The 20,542-nt window shown below is 35.8% G+C and overlaps 1 protein-coding gene across 1 annotated transcript in view; it reads right to left on the reverse strand.

The window, feature by feature from the left end:
* Positions 1-7,341: 7,341 nt before the first annotated feature.
* Positions 7,342-20,542, reverse strand: part of MAP3K1 (mitogen-activated protein kinase kinase kinase 1) — a gene marked incomplete at its 5' end in the record, with an annotated part of 82,271 nt that continues 69,070 nt past the window's right edge. Inside the window, 8 exons of the mRNA XM_044681062.1 lie at positions 7,342-7,775; positions 10,340-10,471; positions 11,482-11,624; positions 13,123-13,254; positions 16,976-17,138; positions 18,189-18,341; positions 18,675-19,953; positions 20,254-20,443. Of these exons, the coding sequence (XP_044536997.1) occupies positions 7,626-7,775; positions 10,340-10,471; positions 11,482-11,624; positions 13,123-13,254; positions 16,976-17,138; positions 18,189-18,341; positions 18,675-19,953; positions 20,254-20,443 (2,342 nt within the window). The remainder of the gene's footprint in view (positions 7,776-10,339; positions 10,472-11,481; positions 11,625-13,122; positions 13,255-16,975; positions 17,139-18,188; positions 18,342-18,674; positions 19,954-20,253; positions 20,444-20,542) is intronic.

Consider the following 20,542-nt stretch of genomic DNA (forward strand, 5'->3'; position numbering starts at 1 on the left):
GCATATACCACAGTTTGTTCAGCCATTCCCCAATTGAAGGACATCCCCTCATTTTCCAGTTTTTTGCCACTCCAAAAAGTGCAGCTATAAATATTTTCGTACAAGTCTGTTTATCTATGATCTCTTTGGGGTACAAACCCAACAATGGTATGGCTGGATCAAAGGGCAGGCATTCTTTTATAGCCCTTTGAGCATAGTTCCAAATTGCCAGACAGAATGTTTGGTTCAGTTCACAACTCCACCAGCAATGCATTAATGTCCCAATTTTGCCACATCCCCTCCAGCATTCATTACTCTCCCCTTCTTTTTTTTTTTTAGCCAATCTGCTAGGTGTGAGGTGATACCTCAGAGTTGTTTTGATTTGCATTTCTCTAATTACTAGAGATTTAGAACACTTTCTCATGTGCTTGATACTTTTGATTTCTTTACCTGGGAATTGCCTATTCATGTCTCTTGCCCATTTTTCAATTGGGGAATGACTTGATTTTTTTATACAATTGCTTTAACTCCTTGTATATTTGAGTAATTAGACCCCTGTCAGAGTTTTTTGTTATAAAGATTTCTTCCCAATTTGTTTCCCTTCTGATTTTGACTACATTATTTTTGTTTGTACAAAAGCTTTTTAGCTTGATATAATCAAAACCATTTAATTTACATTTTGTAATTTTCTCTAACTCTTGCTTCGTTTTAAAATCTTTCCTTTCCCAGAGATCTGACAGGTATACTATTTTGTGTTCACTTAACTTATTTATAGTTTCCCTCTTTATGTTCAGGTCATTCACCCATTCTGAATTTATCTTGGTGTAGGGTGTGAGATGTTGATCTAAACCTAATCTCTCCCATATTGTTTTCCAAATTTCCCAGCAGTTTTTGTCAAATAGTGGATTCATGTCCCAAAAGTTGGGCTCTTTGGGTTTATCATACATTGTCTTGTTGACATCATTAACCCCAAGTCTATTCCACTGATCCTCCCTTCTATGTCTTAGCCAGTACCATATTGTTTAGTATATAGTATAGTTTAATATCTGGTACTGCTAGGCCCCCTTCCTTTACATTTTTTTTTCATTATTTCCCTTGATATTCTTGATCTTTTGCTATTCCAAATGAAATCTGTTATAGTTGTTCCTAATTCAGTAAAGAAGTTTTTTGGTAATTTGATAGGTATGGCGCTAAATAGGTAAATTAATTTGGGTAGAATGTTCATTTTTATTATGTTAGCTCGTCCTACCCATGAGCAATCAATGGCTTTCCAATTGTTTAGATCCAGTTTTATTTGTTTGGAAAGTGTTTTGTAGTTGTTTTCGTATAATAGCTGTGTTTGTTTTGTTAGATGGATTCCCAAGTATTTTATATTGTCTAGGGTGATTTTAAATGGTGTTTCTCTTTCTACCTCTTGCTGCTCTAATGTGTTGGAAATGTATAGAAATGCTGATTTATGTGCACTTATTTTGTATCCTGCCACTTTGCTAAAGTTGTTGATTATTTCTACCAGCCTCTTAGTTGATTCTCTAGGATTTTTTAAGTATACCATCATATCATCTGCAAAGAGTGATAGCTTAGTCTCCTCCTTGCCTATTTTGATACCTTCAGTTTCTTTTTCTTCTCTAATTGCTATTGCTAGTGTTTCTAGTACTATGTTGAATAATAGAGGTGATAATGGGCATCCTTGTTTCACTCCTGATCTTATTGGGAAGGCTTCTAATTTATCCCCCCTTAATCATTTCTTAAAGTGCAATGGCATTCCATTACATTCATGTGCCATAAATATATTCACTCATTCCTCAATTGATGGGCATCCCCTCAGCTTCCAATTCTGCCACCCTCCCTACTCCCAAACCCCCGTTATAAATAATTTTGCACATTCTCCTCCCCCCCATTATTTTTCCTATCCTCTTCCCCTTTTAAAAAACCAATTACAAGTAATAACAAATTTCCACATGTCTTTCTAAGTGAAAGGATTGAATTTATTTCCTTCCCTTCCCCTTCCTGGTGCTGGCAGACAAATCTGGTTTATACATGTTACCATACAATACTTTTGGACATTCTTTTAAGTTCATTTATTTATTTATTTATTTATTTTTGACTAATTTTTCCATGGTTACATGATTCATATTCTTTCCCTCTCTTCCTCCCACTCCCCTCCTGTAGTGAATGAGCAATTCCACTGGGTTTTACAAGTGTCATTGATCAAGACCTATTTCCATATTATTAATATAATTTTGGACATTCTTAAGAGATCATTTTCCTCAGGCTCAATTCCTTCTTTAATTTACCTTTCTTTCTCCTCTCCAAGATGTTTTTCCCCCCTCTGACCAGTGCAAATGAGGGTGAGGTCCAAGCATCAGTTGTTGCCTGAGTCCTTTCCCCTATTTGCAGAAACTTCTACTTGTGCACCCTAATGAAATAATTTCCTTCAACTTTCTTCTCCTTCCCTTGCCCACAGTGCATTTTTTCTCCTTTCCCTTTTCCATTCATACACACACATAGACAAAGGTCCTGAGAATATATACATTTATTTGTTTAGACCCCTTTTATGATCCCTGATGAAAAGGGCTCTGAGGGAATCACATGATCTTCCCACATTTGAATATAAACAATTTATCCTCATTAGTCCCTTATGGCAGTTTGTTTTAACATACCTTTTTGTGTTTCCTTTGACTTCTATGTCTGTAACATCAGTTTTTATGTAGGCTCTGGTCTTTTCATCAGGAATGCTTGGAAGTCCTTTATTTCATTTAAGATTCATTTTTCTTCTTTAGATTATACTCATTATACACTTGATGTATATCTTTATACTTGATGTGTAACTTTTTTAAAATGAATAAAGCTTTTATTAAATGTTTACCATGCCAAGCACACAGGATACAAATACAAGAGTCCCTGCTCTCAAGGAGTTCACCTTTTCATTGAGAGAGACAATGCATCAAGGGTACTTCGTATCAAAGGACAGTGACAAGGCAGATCTTTATGGCAAGGCCCAGGTCCAGGAGTCTTTGGGTTTCATCAGAAGATCAGATTGCAAGGCTCAGAAATCTGAACCTCATAATAGCAAGGAAGATAGCAGGGCTTGGTAAATAAATGTAACTTTTTTTTTTTTAATGCTTCCTTTCCATGTTAGAATTAATATTGCGTATTAGTTCCAAGGCAGAAGAGCCATAAGGGCTAGGCAATGAGAGTTAAGTGACTTGCCCAGGATCACACAACTAGGAAGTGTGAGGCTGAATTTGAACCCAGGACCTTTGGTCTCTAGGCCTGGCTCTCAATCCACTGAGCCATCCAGCTGCCCTCCTCAATGTAATGTTTTATTGAAACTCTTTTCTCCTTTAAAAAATATTACTCATCAAGTTCTCTCTCCTCCCAATTAGAGTCCTCTCTTATGGTAAATATAGTCTGGCAAAAGAAATCACCACATTCACTATCTCTGAGAACTCATGTCCCAATCTATGCCTCTAGACCACCAATCTCTGCTAAGGTATGTTCTTTTGATGTTTTAAGGTCATCGCTGGTCTTGGTAATGTCCTAACTTGATTCTTGGGATTGAGGACTGTGTGAATTTTAAGGTCTCAAGAACAGCTCAGGCTTGGGAACTATAGGCTTTCAGTGCTCCCAAATTGGTCTGATCCAGGGAAAAGTCTGATTGCTGTCCTCTTAGTATGAACTCTGCAAATTTCTGATCTGTTTTGGGGTCTGAATAACAGGTCTGCAGGCTTGCTCCCTCTAGAGGTTTAATAGTGCTAATGGACTTAGGCAGTCTGCTGTTAGGTTCTGCTAATTCAAGGCGACAGAACTGAAGACTTCACTTTGGTCTGGAATTCCTGCCTTTGTCATTGTTCTGCAGACTTTAGGCTGTGTTTGAAGATGGAACTGACATATGCTCTGTTCCCGAGGTCTGAGCCGTATGGCTTGCTCCTCGTGTCCCCACACCCTCTTCCCACCCTCAACAGTCCCCCTTCCTGGGTCCACAATGCATTAGTGACTGAGAACTAAGTAGAATGACAAAGCTGCCAGTTAGCCTACATTAGCATTGGTGAACCTTTTCAAGATCAGACTGTAACCCTCATGCAGCATGTGAGCCCCCACATTGTCCCAGACCACAGAGGAAGAAGTGCTTGCACTGGGTGGCTGGACAGAGGGGTGAGGCATGCAAAAAATGTCCTCAGGCAAGGTGGAGAGGGGGAATAGCACCTGGGCTACATCTTCACCAACATGGGCCTAGATCAATGGTTCCCAAACGTTTTTGGCCTACTGTCCCCTTTCCAGAAAAAATATTACTTAGCCCCCTGGAAATTAATTTTTTAAAAATTTTAATAGCAATTAATAGGTAAGATAAATGCACCTGTGGCCATCACTGCCCCACCTGGATCACTGCAGCACCCACCAGGGGGCAGTGGCGCCCACTTTGGGAATCACTGGCCTAGATGATCCTTTTAGGATTCTTACAACTGAGAATTTGAGAAATGAGAATATATGCCAAACTATTCTGGAAGACAAGATGGAAAGATGTGAACCAGATAACTGCATAATTTCATAAGTTTAGAACTTTGTTAAAAGCTGGCCTAAAAGGTGCTGTCATTAATATTTCATTTAATAATCATGCTACAATACCCTGGCAGGAGCTTCAGTTCTGATGCTGCACAGGGAACCTTGAATTCAGGTTTTAAGTTTAATTAAATTACCTTTCAATTCTTTCCAATTTTTAAAGAAGTCTCTAATTCTCATTCTGGGTTATAAGATTTTATTATGATCTACCACCCATGGAGTTTTGTTAACTTTTGGAATTCATCATTTGAATTAAAACAAACAAACAAACCCTAGTCATTTTCAAATCACAAATGGATCAGTGAAACTCATCTTTGCCATCTGCCCAAAGGAATATAGCTTCATGCAAAAACTTGTAACATTTATTAATATCTAAGTAGGATATATTTTAAGAAGTGGTATTTATTGACTATTAAGATAAAACAGAACTTATTTTAAAAACAAGTAACCTTTGTTTAAAAACTTTTATTTACTATAAAGACAAAACACCAAAATAGGTACAAATACTATAAAATTGGTTCAATGGGGTAAAAACTTTTAATTAAAATATCTTGATATATTTAAAATAACAAAAGGATACATTTAAGCCAAATTTTCTTAACCCAGAGATTTTTGTAACATTTGCTTGCACAGTAAGGTGCTAATAGAAGTTAGCCCTTAAGCCCTGGAAGTCTTAGGAATCATAGTCACACAGCAAATATAATTTCATTGTGAAAGTGAACTTTGGTAGAAGAAAATCTATAGGACACCTGAGGTAGTAGAAACTGGAATAAACAGCAGTAGACGCTATTTACAACTTAAGTACCACAAAACATTAAGAACACAAAATAATTACACAATACAATTTTCAGTCCAGCTTTGATCCAAAGAAAATAAGAATATTACATCACATCTGCATTTAAACACACCCACCCACATACGTGTACACACACAGGTGTACAGGCGCGCACGCACACAGACACACACACACACACACACACAAAACAAACACCACAATTACCAGCAAGCTGAGGGAAATGCAAACAAACTCAAACAAAATGCATCTTGACATCTAGAGGCAGTTTGAGTTTGAAATGTGGTAGGCATGGTGATCTACAAAGTAATACTGATTAGCTGAGGTTCATCAGTTTATACAGTTTACATTTGCCAGAAAATCGTGATCTGACAACTGATCTTCCAGTATATAATGGCAAGAGTGCATCCTTTAAAGCTTGCACATGAGAGACTTGGAAACAATCTTATTAGAATTGTGAAAATTCTAAGTAGTCAAAAAAAGAAAAAAAGAAAGTCAAGTACATTACAGTCAAAGCTACCAAACTTCACATTTCAGTACTGTTGTTGGTTTTTTTCCTTTTAACTCTTCAAAGACTGCCAATCTTCCAAAACAAAGGAATGTAAAATTTTCCTAAGAAATACATAGTCACATAATTTTTTAAAAAAAATTGTACATATCCCTGTAAACTTGTAACCTCTTTTGCTTCCAATTAGTATTGTACATTTTTAGTATACTGAATAGCTTATTTAGTTTGTCCTGAGTCTTTGAGAATAACCAATTCCATTTTCACTCTGACAATTAACTGGCTTCTGAAGAGTTAAAATTACATTAAAAATTATATTAAATACTTAAATCAGTACTTGATTGAAAAGACTCACCCATAAAAGCCCAAGAACAGCTGCCATGTTCCTTCAGGATCACCAGATTCAAAATCCTGCCTCTAAATCATTAGGAAATTGTGCAAAACCCAAGGAAATAGTATAAGTGATATTCTTCACTCTTATAATTGAACATATTTTCAAGTTCAAGATAAATCTCTTTAAAACACCTTTTCTTAGAAAAAAGGTGAAAATAAGGATAATTTCTATTTAATTATCCATTAGCCAGATTAATTGTAAATAAATGATGTATGGCAGAAGGAAAACAGCAGTTAAAATGTTATTATCAGTGGTGAGAGTGAATGAATTTTTATTACACCTAGAGTACGACTTAATTTGGTGTGAAATTTTCTAGTTTGCTGGAGGAAATTGGTAAAACTGAAAAGGCTCAACAAATATCCCAAATAACCTGGATCTTGATTGTAAGCCAAGTAAAAGAGTTGATTTTCAATTGTCTTTTTATATAACATGCACTAGGCAAAACCTAGATCACTGACTCAATGAATGAAGTGTAGTAGCATGATTCTAGTCCAATTTAAAAAGAAAACCCGATAGCAAGATATTCAATAAGATCTGTTTTGCAGTTAATTCTAAAGTTTTTGTATTATTATTTTGTGGTTTGAAAAGATCACCTGTCCCTGAATGTCAAACAAAAATAAAGACAAAATGAAAATACAGAACCATAACTTAAAAAAAAAAACAACGAAATGGATGGGCCAACAGTAAAAATGCACAATGACCCACAGTTGCCCACTTAAAAAAACTGAAGGCTAAATGTGAGTTCACAATGGAAGCATCAATTCTTAAAAATGTTTTTGTTTTCTTTTTCTTTTTTCTTAAAAAAATAACAACAAAACAAAACAAAATAACCCCCCCCCCAAAAAAAAACCAAACACTACTCCAGTAGTGCCTACTCAGGTTTAACAGAGGAAGATAGTGATTTTCTTTATAGCCAGTGATCAAAGCAAAAATAAAACAAAACAAAAAACAAAAAAACAAAAAACCTGAACGGAATTGCAGAATCCCCTGCTCATGATCACAATGTGAAATGGAAGAGTAATTGCAATATTAAAATAGAACCTGAGCCCCTCAGCTGCTAATATTGCTGAAAAAGTGCTCCAAAAAAATTTATTTATCTGCTACTAGTTATATGCAGACTTAATTGCTTTCCTGTTCACCTAGGGCCAGTTCTTTGAAAGGCACAATTTACAGTTTCTGCACAAGTTGGGGAAGTTTGCATACTGAGCTTAGGTAAAGATCTTGATTTGTCAATCACATACTTCGGTAAGGGTCCTCCTCCACTGGCCTCAGTTAATTGTTGTTTGGTGGATTAAAGGCCAGCAGAATGATAAAATGTGGTTGTGCCTGAAAGCACTGTCCAGAGTTTTTTCTTCTATTTAGCATCAGTTTTTAAAAATCTTTTTTGTAACTGGCTACCAGGTAGTACGGAAGACTGGATGCTTCAGTAGCTCCCTTGAAGGAGGTCTGTCCTGAGGTTGAAGTTCTAAACAGCGAAGAGTCACATCTCGTAAGCCAGGAGACAGATGTGAGGGGATTGAAGGAGCAGTAGTCGCACTAGCAATCTGAAAAAGGAATGCCATATTCTTAAAGGCTATCACAAATGCATCTTTTACTATCCAGAAAAAGGTATGCATTATTTAATAACATCAATATATGTGAAAGCTACACAAATTCAAGTAAAGGTGACAGGACTTGGTAGGGATCCCACGACAAAAGGACACTTGCTAAGGTGGGAAGGGGGGATGTAGCTTTAGAGGTGGAAGGAACCTAGGAGGTGCCAACCCTAGCATTTTACAAATCAGCAGAGCACCTTACAACTGGATGATTCTGTCAGGGAGAGATTTTTGAGAATATAAATACCATAGTATTTAAGTTCTTATTTTGCAGTTGCTCAGGCAGAGATATATATCAAAAATTGAGAAATTAAAATTTAGGTCTTTTTCTGCTTCTCTCTTATTTGTCAGATATGGTATATCTTCTTTCACACTTTGTTGTCTTTAAACAAATCTCTTTTGGGTTTACATGGGAAAGGAAAATACTAAAGACTAATCTAGCATGTCATAATTATTACTTATTGTTTTATTTAGTATTTTGAAGTAGTGTTATAATGATTCTGGTGTTATGAGGAGCTGAAGCTGAGTATGTGGTTGATACCTGAGTGAAACACTTAAGTTGTGATAGTGAAACACAAAGGACCTCATAGCAATAGTTGTGTATCTGTTGAACCGAACTTCAGATATAACAGTGCCCCAGGATAGCTAGCCAGATGAAGAATCTGTGATTAGAACCATACAGCTACTTCTCTAACTGACTTTCTGGCCTACATAGGATAATGCTAAATTGACTGCAAATTATATTTTATATTTCACTATGACTGATACTATTCTCCTTTCCCTCAAATGTTCCAAGGATATAATCACTAAGCCCTAAGATAGAGATGACACCAAATCTAGGTAAGTTTGAGGATTTAATGTTAACAGGCTTAGGAGGGGAAGCAGGGTAATGATTGGGAAGGAGGGAAACAGGAAGTTCTTAAAACTAAGCTAATGATGATAATGATGATATTTGAATAGATGATAGCCAGGCTTGTCAGTTGCCAAGTAGTTGCCAGACTGGTTTCAACCTAAATCAGGTTGCTTTGCTGTTATATGCTGTTGCTTCTTGTTGGTGATTAAATCAGGATCAGGTATTCAATATAAGGATAACACAGGATCTGGACCTGTGAAATTGGTCAGTGCAGGTTGACCTATGGCCTACCCTCACCACAATCCCCCACTACCCCCAAACCCAATCTCAGATTGAGATGGATCTCCCAGTTCAAATCCTTCCTTATATACCTGAGCTTCAACTGTCCTGGCACATGGCACCTTCTGCCAGGTAATGATCTAATCAGGTAACTGTCCATTATCTTGCTTTCCATATTGCCATGCAAATTATCATTACAGTGGATATAAAATTGATGCAATTAAAAAGATCAGAAAATCCTAATTCAGAGTTAAGAAATACTAATTAGTATTAACTAGCTTCAATTTATATCTAAATTACTGGAATTAAGGTTCAATCTTGAATGACCTAGTCTTAATTCTGAGAGAAAGCTATTTTCTTGTTAATCTCTCTCCTTTTTTAAGGAATGTTACAGTTTTAACTAGTGTTCTGGGAACTGCAGGGATTATTCCAGGATCATTATATTTCCTGTAAATTCTAATCAGAGGCCATATTTCACAGATAGCTACTTAAAATGACAAAAGACATGCTGGTTTGCAATTATTTGTGGTTATTTACTTCACAATTTCCATTAATTTGAGGTAAGCCATCTTCCTAAGAAGTTGAGGAGCCAAGAAATCAGAAAAAGGACAGTAACAAAAGTGACCCTAAAGAGTATGTGAAGTTTGTGAAGCAGATGAAGAAAGAGAATAGAGAGAGGCCGATAATGGCAAATGCTGCTTGAGTCAAGGAGAATGAGAAGATTATGAAATTTGGCAATGATGATAACATGTAATTGAGGCAGCAGCCAAACTGTAAGGGATTGAAGAAAGATGAGATGGTAAGACAGTCGAAGCCTAGTGAGCAGATACTTTAGAGATACAGCTGCAGACTGGATGGGCTTGAAAATCACTGGAAGGTTTTGTTATTATTTAAGGATTGGTGAGACCTTCATCCTTCTACAGGCACATGGGAAGGAGCTAGGGGAGAGGGAAAGAATGAAGATCCATGACAGAAAGAATGAGTTCTGGGAATAAGGTCCTGGAAGAAAAATGAAAGGGCAGTTTTGGAGTGCATGTAGAGATTACTCAGGGAGGAGTAGAAAGGTAAAAGAAGAAGGCGAGGTGTGTTGGGGCCTCAAAAAGGAAAGAACATTTAAGAACAACCTCTGAAAATGTATGTCTCATCAATTTTGGCAGGCAGGCTTTCAAAACCTAAGTCCATAAAAGGTGAAGCAAAAGTCAGTAATTTTGCATTTTCTCTGGAGCCACTTATTCAACCTTAATGGAAGTACCTACTATACCAATAGTAGTACATAGCATAAAACACAGCTCTTGTCCAAAAGGATATTTTCCTTAGAAGAGAAAACATATAGTTTAGCAAAAATATAATGACAACAAAGCCAACTGTTTTTAAAATTTACCTTAAATATCAAAGCAAGATGATTAGAGTGTTTTTCAGCATTCCAAGGTGGTTTAGCACAAGTCATTTCTATAATAGCACAGCCAACACTCCATACATCACAACTCCTTCCATATTGTTGACCTCTTAGTACCTAAAATGCCCAAAACAAAACAAAACAAAACCCCCCAAAAAACCCAAAAAGTTACCAGGGAATTTAAGGTTAAGCCATTTTGTTAAATCTTGTTCCTAAGAACCAAATAGTATGACTAGTTTAGTGGTACTATTCCATATGTTATGTTGTACAGTGGAAAGAACATGGTTTGGCATACAGAAGACCTGGTTTGAATTTCTTTACTTCTCTGTACCCTAGAAAAAGAAGGGACTTGGACTAGATATTCTGAGCATACTTCCAGCTCAAACAAGTTTGATTTTTATACGTAGCTGGAGACTTTGACCTTCCACAATGGCAGGCTTTACCTAGAAACTTTAAGTGTTTCAATATTTTAGAGCATTAAGAACTAACATTTTGCAGAAGGGCTATGGAGAGAGGATAACTGAAGTTCTAAAAAGCTCTCTGTGGCCTCCTCTTTCATCCCCTACTAGATCTCCTTCTCTTATGTGGCAAGTCACCTCCTATTTTTTCCACTATATGTATCAATTTACCTTGGGCTTTGTACAATATAACTGTAAATAATTAGCATTTTATAGCACTTTGAGGTTTATAAAGTCTATTACACAAAATTTCTCTATATGAAGATATGAAGCCATAACTCCCCTTAAATGTCAGGGACAAGAGGGGGAAGGCTAAAATTTAAGGGTTTCATAAACTCGGAGGACTATTATTATTTTTTTTAACCCTTACTTTCTGTCTTAAAATCAATACCGTGTATTAGTTCAAAGGTAGAAGAGCAGTAAGGGCTAGGCAATGGGGGCTAAATGACTTGCCCAGGGTCACACAGCTAGGAAGTGTCTGAGGCCAGATTTGAACCCAGGACCTCCCATCTCTAGGCCTGGCTCTCAGTTCCCTGAGCCACATAGCTAGACTATGATTTTGAGGAAGGTCTTGGTCTTTTAACTAATGAAGGCCTAGGTTATATGCCTATGATATGAACTGACCGCTTCTTAATATACAGAAACATCAAATCAGAGGTTGATTCTCACCTCTGGTGCCATAAATGCAATTGTTCCCAACAACTGTCCTTGAAATTCTCCAGCGCCTGTTCCTTTTGATGCCAATCTAGCAGCAGCTCCGAAGTCAGCGATTCTCAGTCTCTGCCCTGTACTGTCAATTAGCAAATTGGCACCTGTCAATGGCAAAGCAAAAATTATAAGTGATTCTTTGCTAAAAGTAAAAGTACAAATAGATTCAAAAATCAAAATGACAGCTTCAAATGATCACAGAGACATTTCTGAAAAAAGACTCAGTGATATCTACTCCACTATCAATCTATTTCAAATAAAGACCACAGTCCCATAGAAGAAAAGGAAAGGAAGAATAGATGTAGATATTGGATTTGGAGTCAAAAAAAGCCCTGGGTTTAGATATTCACTCTAATACTTATTATCTGTGTGATCTTGGGAAACAAAGTCCCTTTACCATGTCTCCCTTAGCTTTCAATTTTCTCATTTTTGAAATGATAGGGTTGGGTGAGATGCTCTCTCTCAAGTCCATTTTACCATTAAATCTATTCTGGAGAACTAAATAGTATGATAAGACTATAGAAAAATATAAATTTTGAAGGAAACATAAAAGGAAAACTCTGCTTAGAAATCACACAATTTCAATAAAACCTCCAAGAAAACCATATTGGGATTAGTCTGTATTTGAGAAGGTTCTATTGAAGTTTATTTTTATCCAGACCAGCATATGCATTTCAAATCAAAATGAATGCTATAACTTTACAAGTACAGCTGAATATAAAATGATCCAAAGATACTTATTTGGCTTTTTAAAAATTCTTGTACTAATGTACTTTATGTATGAAATTCTTGAAATGATGAAAATGAACTCAATGGAAAATGATTTTATCAGACTTATTTTAAGAAAGTCTAGGGACAGTTAGGTAGCACAGTGGATGGAGTGTCTGACCTGGATTCAAATCTGGCCTTAGACACTTCCTAGTTATGTGAATCTGGGCAAGTCACTTAATTCCCATCGCCTAGCCCCTTGCTACTCTTCTTAAAATTGATATTAAGACAGAAGGTAAGGTGTTTTTAAAAAAAAGCCTAACATTGTCTAATGATTACAGATTAATATGGTAATATTGGCCTAAAAATAATTTCTAGAAATATATATTCTCACAATCTCAGTTTATAAGTCAGTATTAGAGGAGAGCTACATATGCAACTATATGATGAACAGGATGATTTCAGAAAAGAGCTGGAAAGATATGATGCAGAGTGAAATAAGGAGAAATAAGAGAACATTACACATGGTAATTGCAATATTGTAGAACTATCAAATGTGATAGACTTTGCTAGTAACAGCAATACAATGATCAATGACAATTCTGAGGGACTTATGATGGGGAATGATATCCATCTCCAGTGAAAGAACTGTTGGAGTAGAAATAAAGATGAAAACATATGATTTATCACTTGTTTACTGGATATATGTTTTGGGGTTTTAGTTTTATCAGATTGTTCACTTACAAGAATGAAAGATATTGAGATAAAAATAAATTAAAATGCCTCCCCGCCCCAAAGGGTGTAATATAATAAAGGCAGACGAACCAGGAAAAAAAAAGCATTTATTTGCACTTTAAAATCTTCTAACAAGATAAATGAAAAAAAAAATCCTACCTTTGACATCTCTGTGAATAATCTGATTTTCATGGAGGTAAGAAAGACCACGAAGTAATTGTTCTGTGTAGTTAATTACGACTGATTCCTTGAAAGCTCCATATTTACTCAGCAAATGAGCAACAGATCCTCCTGTAAGACAAATGTATGCAGGCCATAACTATTATAAATCTGGCTTTTAAATAAACATATTAACATTTAAAATAGTGAAGTCATATATATCCTCTATTGGAAATGAAAATGGTTGAAAATCTAAAGTACTGCTTTCATCTTTCATATCAGAATCAGTTAAGTAAATACCGTAAAACCTCATCTGCCACTGAGTTTCCCAAATAGCTTAATCTTTATCCCTTTAAAAATATACATTAATTTTTAACCATTTTAGATGGAAATCTAATGCATTATTTCCTTAGTGTCTAATGTTATTCAGTAGCTCACAGGATCAGAGGTGGGACAGTAGAGACTGAATTTTATATGGCATTTTATATATGTAATTGATGATAATGGTAACTCACTTAATCTAGAGATTTAAGATTTGAAAAAATGCTTTACATATATTCTCTCACCTGATTCTTCAGAATAGGTACTATTATTGTCATCATTTTATAGATGAGGAAACTTGAGGCTCAGAGGGGTTGTGTAATTTCCTGTGTCCCACAGCTTGTAAGTCTCAGGCGAGTCAGGGCACAAGCCTCCCTCTCCATGTCCAGCATTCTATGCACCACACCCTAAGAGGTCAAATAATTTGTCTAATGCTGCACATCTAGTAAATGGCAGGGTCTAATCTGGATTCTCTGATTCCAAGTAGCAGTTTTTCCCTATATCATGCTGTTCCATGAAGTATCCAGATCTGTCTGTGCCTGTACTAAGCATTTCTCCGACTATAGTATTATTTGAGTTTGTGTCTCCTTTTCATAATTTTTCTGTCCTTTTCCTTAGGGTCTAATGGGTTATTTCTTATGATTGTTGGTGTACTTTCCAGAAGCTTGAGGATCTAAGTCTCTGAAATTTCTTATTGCTCTAGGACATAGTAATTTTTTCTAGAGTCAGGAGCTCAGATTTCAAATCCCACCTCTGACCTTTGCTACTTGTGTGACCTTAGGCAAGTAGCTTAAGCTTCCTGGATTTTAATATAATATGAAGGGATCAGACAAGATTAGGAGTTGGCAAACTATAGCCCAGGGGCCAAATCCAGCTTGCCAACCAAAAAGAATCCAGTCTACAACCTACTGGAGCAATTGTTTCTAATAACTTTAAATAAAGTTCAAATAACTAAACAAAGTTATTAAAAAAAACCCCATTCTTAGCTCTCAGGGCAAATAAAAAAAAGTATGTGTGTGAGGTGGGAAGTGGAGAGGCAGATTCGACCCTGAGGCCATAGTTTGTCAACTCAGACTAGAGGATTTTTTCAGCTCTAGATAAATGGTCCTGCATAGTAATGTATAATATCCTATAATCTTCTCTTCCCAGTTTAATTTGCCACAGGAGTTTGGAAGTCAGAAAAATTAAGCTTGTTAGAAGCATATATAAACAAGAATAAAAACAAATCAGACTGAATTCCTGAATTTTCCTAAAAAGTAAGGTGTGTACATCCTAGTTCTTGTTTATATATGGTTCTAAAAAGTTCTTAGGTTTATAATAGAAAATTTATTTAAAGTTTGCAAAAGACTTGATGTACATTATCTGATTTGAACCTTTAATTACCTTAGGCACTTATTAATATTCTTATTCCTTTTTGATATAATTGATGTAACAAATTCAGAAAACTTAAATGAGTTATCCATGGTCATAATGCTATAAAGTAGTATTTGAACTCAGATCTCTCCTGATTGCAAGTCCAGTGTTCTTTCCATAAGAGCACAGTGCTCACTCGTCCTCAGAAGTAGCATGGATTTCCCTTCCATGGTGTATACTTAATATAATTCAGCTAGCTCCCCCCAATTTGTATCCTCTTTAGTTAGCTCCTTTTCCTACAGAAGTATCAAACTTATGATCTGTGGCCCCTACACTGAACGTACCTGGAACTATTAGTATGCAATTGTGAAATATTGGACAAAATACGATAGAACACAGATGACATGACATTTTAAAACCAGGCAATATGTGGCTCACAGGAACTTGTATGTATGGAATAATGGTCCTGTTTCTATTTGAATTTGAGATTGCTCTTCACTATCCTGGATGATAAATATTTTTTGAAATAAAAATCTTCCCAACTTTCACCTGTTTGCTGGTCTTTTTTCAGTCATATTGTTAAATGTCTTGGATAATTTGGCTAGCCTGGTCTTTCAAATGGATCCCCACCCCCCCTTCATCACTGCATCTCATTGTCTTATAAGAATATTAATCTATTAATCTTCAAAATCTTTTCCCACAAAATTTTACAAATGAGATTGTTGTCTAAATTTGATATTGTTTTTCTTGGCTGTCATCTATCCCTCTTTGTCTAAAAGGTAGGTCAAAGGATAATAGATCAAATGTTTACCAAGGCAGTTTTCAGGATCATTTTATTTACTTATGAAGGCAACTGACTGACACTTTTAAACTTCTTAATGAAACATAATGTCTTTTCCTTTATCCATTTTTTTCAGCTGCAATAACATGTTTATATAAGTCAGGTTGGACTTATTTTAATTACACAAAGAATCTATTTCGTATTTTTACTTTCTCTTCTAGATTTATGTTAGTGTTGATCTTTGTTTTAACAAGTCAAGTGATCTAATTATACAAAGACAGATGGTTCAGAAACAAATCCTGCATCTATAGTGTCACACTGTAATTAGTTCACTTCATTTTTTAGGGGGTGATGTTAGAGTATTTGTCAAATCTAGGATTTTAAAATTCTTTCTTAAAGTAATTGTGACCCACAGGCATGAGGTTTCAGAGAGTCTACAAAGTCTGGCTTTTCTGTCTCTTCAACCATATTTTCTAATATTTTTTTACATCCTTATCTATGCCTACTTTTGTACTGAAATTACTGAGTATCACGGTCTCAAGAATTTTTTTTGTATAATTTATCTAACTTATCCCCTGCAACACATCAATTGCAATTATCTTCATGGTGGTCTCTTCCAACTATTTATCATGAGGGCTGCTACATGAAATGACCCAATATCCCATGAAATGCTTCTTGTTCACTGTGATGCATCATTCAACTAATTCCATCAACACCTTTATTTGCCTCTTCAAAGACCCCTTCCATTTAGATATATCTTCCTTTTGGTCTCAGTTATAGAAGAAATGTCAAGATTGATATAATTCAGCAACATGCCTTGATGTGTGGTCAATGGATATCAATTTCACATTCAGAGTACCAATGATGAAGCTAATATTTGGAGATGGCCTTGAAATTATGATTCTTTGCACCTTTTTGTGCTACTCTGACACCATTACTGCAGAAGTGGAAAGAGGCCACAGAGAACTTAGGCCCATATTATATAATTTTGTTGATGTAGAGATTGCCATGATCAAAGAATATGTCATTAACTGTCTAGCCTACTAGGGACAAGCCTTCTGACTTTAAGAGGCTAGTCCTTGGCAAATAGAAGCTGAGAATGGGGATAATACTCAAATCTTTTTCTAGCAGGGCAGAAGTTGACTGAACTTATGCTCCACTTGCTTAACCTCTCAAAATTAAGTGTTGCTGCCACTCTGCAAAGAGGCATGCATGTAAAACAGTAAAATTTCAATATCCATCATTTATTTTTAATAATTTAATTTAAAAAATTTTAAAATAATTACCATAAAATTTTAGTAAAAAAGGTCACATTAAAAAATCTAATACATTTTAAATGTTTAAGTTATGAAATAAAACGAAGTTCCAGGTAGCTCTTAACTTGTAGCATAAAATTACCTGCCATCCATTCTATGAAAAGATTGTAATTGCTCTTCTCACATGTAGCACCCAACATTCTGATGATATTAGGATGGTTCAGGTGACTCATCATCCTTATCTCTTCTCTCAGTGCTTCAACTACCTCCTCTTGCTCAGAAGATGTGTTTCTGACATAAGTCACCTGTTTAACACAACATTCAGTTTGAGAAAACTTCTGAAACACTCCAATGTGCATATTCTTATTGAAAATATTTTAAAACGAAATCTGAATGAACATATACCTACATATCCACAGTAAGCTCCAGTGCTTAATAAATGTTGAATGAAAATGATCTTTGGGGCAGCTAGATAGCAGAGTGGCCATAGTACCAGGCCTGGAGTCAGAAGGACTCAGGTTCGAATTTAGCCTTTGACACTTACTAGTTGTGTGAGCTGGGGCAAATCACTTAATCCCCACTGCCTAGCTCTTATCATTCTACTGCCTTAGAACTTATACTAAGACAGAGGGAAGAGCTTAAAAAGGAAAAAAAAATGCTACACATAACAAGATAAGTAGTTATCTTTTTTCAGGCTTGTAAGCAATAAGAATTTGGATTTGGAGGCAGCTAAGATATTAATAACAAAGTGAAGGCTATGAAATAAGAATAAATTGATAAAGGCCCAATGAAGCATGCAACAGATAGCAAATTGCAAAGAAGTATGACTTTGGTTATGTAAACCAATATTAGGGATTCCAATTTTGGCATTGATGCCTTGATTTGGTTTGTTAAAGGTCTACTGTTCTATGAATGTGAAGTCCTATTATTACTTGATTTCTATGCTAATTTAAAAAGTAAAGTTTAAGTTACATAGCGACCATACAAATTTGTTAATTAAAGCAACAGTTTAAAAATTACCTATGCTCTGTGCCACATAAAATAAAACCACTTTATATGTCATTTTTAATACTTGTGGGTAACATGAAATATTTGTTACATATTATGCTATTATTATATAGATTAGGATGATCTCATATTCTTAGATTATTTTAAAAAACCCTTTCAAATATTAGGAATAACATTTTTAGATGACTAGTTCTCATCTACTTTTAAGACTGCTGTTATTGACTTGTCTTTACATTGTGCCATCTACTTTTGTAGTTTAAAAGAGAAAAACTGAAGTACATTCAAACAGAATGGATTTCTAGTACTTTGTCGTGAAACTCCATTTATATCTGTTGGTTGGTATTTACCTGTTTCACAGCCATTAAAGTTCCAGTTCCTACATCTTGAGCTTGATAGCAAGAAGAAAATGCCCCAAGGCCTATCTGTTGACCTTTGAGCCACTCGGCATCTTCTCTATAATGGTGCTTTGCTTTGGTATGTCCTGGCAGAGTCTCCGGTGTCTGAAAATAAAAGTTTCAGTGTTCAGGTAAAAATTTTAATTTTTAACAATAATGCTGACATGACAGCATTGCTTACTAACTTTCTAACTCACTTATAACTTTCTAATCCAAGATTTATAAACTCAAACAATATGAGAATGCTAATATCAAGTATTACCTTCAAAATGTATACAAGATAAAAAACTTCTTGGGTCAAATGGACTCTTCTCAGTTTTGACATTAATAGTTGTCTAAGAAACCATCATTTGCTAGCTAACTGGTTAAAATTGGTTTTTCAAACTTTAAATGTGATTCAACACAGTCATCACTGAACCCTGTCCAAAAGATACTCACATCTTGCTGAATAATGATTATGTCTTCTCCATTTTCAACTTGTAGTTGAGGAACTATTGGCAGGGCATCCTGTGATGCAGACATTGCCATGGCAATGGATAATGCTTCCTCTTCTTCAGCTTCCATCTTTTCTTTGCACTTCTGATTATGATTTACATCATCTTTATAAGTGTCATCATTTTCAGCCCTTTCAGGAGAAAGGACCGCAACTTCGGACTTAAAAGTTACAGTTGTATCACTAGTAGGCATGGCCTCAAGCAAGTCCTCAATGCTGGAGTTGAGTTCAGTATTGACATCTAATCTGCATTTCTCATCTACTGGTGTGAAGACCGTCTCTTCACTTGGTATGATAGCGCTGCTGCTGCTGTTGCTGCCACCTCCAATGATGCCATCACATTGTGAGATAGTATTCAGATCAAGTGTCATACTATTTTTTGAGACTTCTCCTTGCTTGTTCAAATCTCCTGGAGTAGGTCGAGATGGCTTTGGCCTGTGTATGTGACTGGAAGGCATTGGCCTTGCCTGTGTAAAAACTGGGGAAAGTTTATCTGATTCTTTGATTTCAGAACAGTTTCTAAGAATCTGTAGAGAAAATTTTCGTTGCATTTGTGGAGAAGGTGTGGGTACTTTGCAGGGAACAAAACCCTGAGTTTTGTGTTTAGAGACATCTGTTACAGAGCCAGCTGGCACAGATGGGGTAGAAGAAGGAGGAGAGGGCAAAGTTGGGAACAATAACTGGGAATGACTGGATGAAGAGGAGTTCAAACACTGACTATGGGGTCTGCCTTTTGTCTGCAGGGCTGGCTTTGGTTGCTCCGTTGTTACTGAATTAGGAAGTCCTACAGACATGTCAGCCAATTTATCAGAAATATCTTCTGGACTGGCATTTGATTTTGCATCACATAAAGGCTTTCCAGTTTTCTCTAACTGGACTGTGTGTTCAGGGGAATTATTTTCAGTTGTTTCTGGGGTGTTATTTGGGGCAGATGGCTGCAAAAAGTCATCCTGCCTACAATCTAAACAGTCTTCTATGCCCAGCTGGATGGCTTCGGCAATTTCCATCTCATCGGCAATAGCCATCAAACGACGACGCATCCTTGTATAATGAGTGGAGCTTGTAACACTCAACATTTCCAATAGTTTCAAAAACACATGGGGTACTCTGGCAACCATTCTTGCAGCACTCAAAAACACCCTTCGGGACAGTTTACCAACCATTGAGTGGGAATTATCAATGAATTGCAAAGCAAAGTTCAAGAGGGACAGCAGCTTCTTATACCTAAACATAAGAAAAAGAAAAAAGTGCATTAAAAATTTATATGTGAATATTTAGAAATATAAGTTCTGACTTTAGGAGTGTTAAAATTTTTAAATTATAGTTTAAAAAAAATAAAATTATACTATTAACTAATTGGTATAAGTTTTCACTTTGAAAAAAATCCCTCAAATCAAAGAGTCTACATTTTAAAAACAAATAGCCTTATGTCATACTTGCCTATATCTCTTGAACCTTGTTGGGCAAACCGAAAATATTTGTTTTCAAGGAAGAAAAGTAATAACATTTTTAAACAAAGAGTACCTGTCTACTACAGTATCAGCTTGCAAAACTTCTCCACTGACAATATGGGGATAAAATTCTGCAGGAAACTCCAACAACATTCTGTCAATAAGACAAAGGCGCCCCAACAGAGCCTGCCAGTTACTCGATTCCATTTGGCTTCCAAGAATGCAATTTAAAACATAATCAATACCACCAATACCAATGGATCCTATAAGGAAGAGGAATAGAAAGTATAGTGTTATTAAAATCTATACCAAAAGCTAGCTTGTATCTTATATACATGTAAAAGATGCTGACTAAATATCTA

Source organism: Gracilinanus agilis, chromosome 1 (assembly GCF_016433145.1).
Source record: "Gracilinanus agilis isolate LMUSP501 chromosome 1, AgileGrace, whole genome shotgun sequence".
Lineage (NCBI taxonomy): Eukaryota > Metazoa > Chordata > Mammalia > Didelphimorphia > Didelphidae > Gracilinanus > Gracilinanus agilis.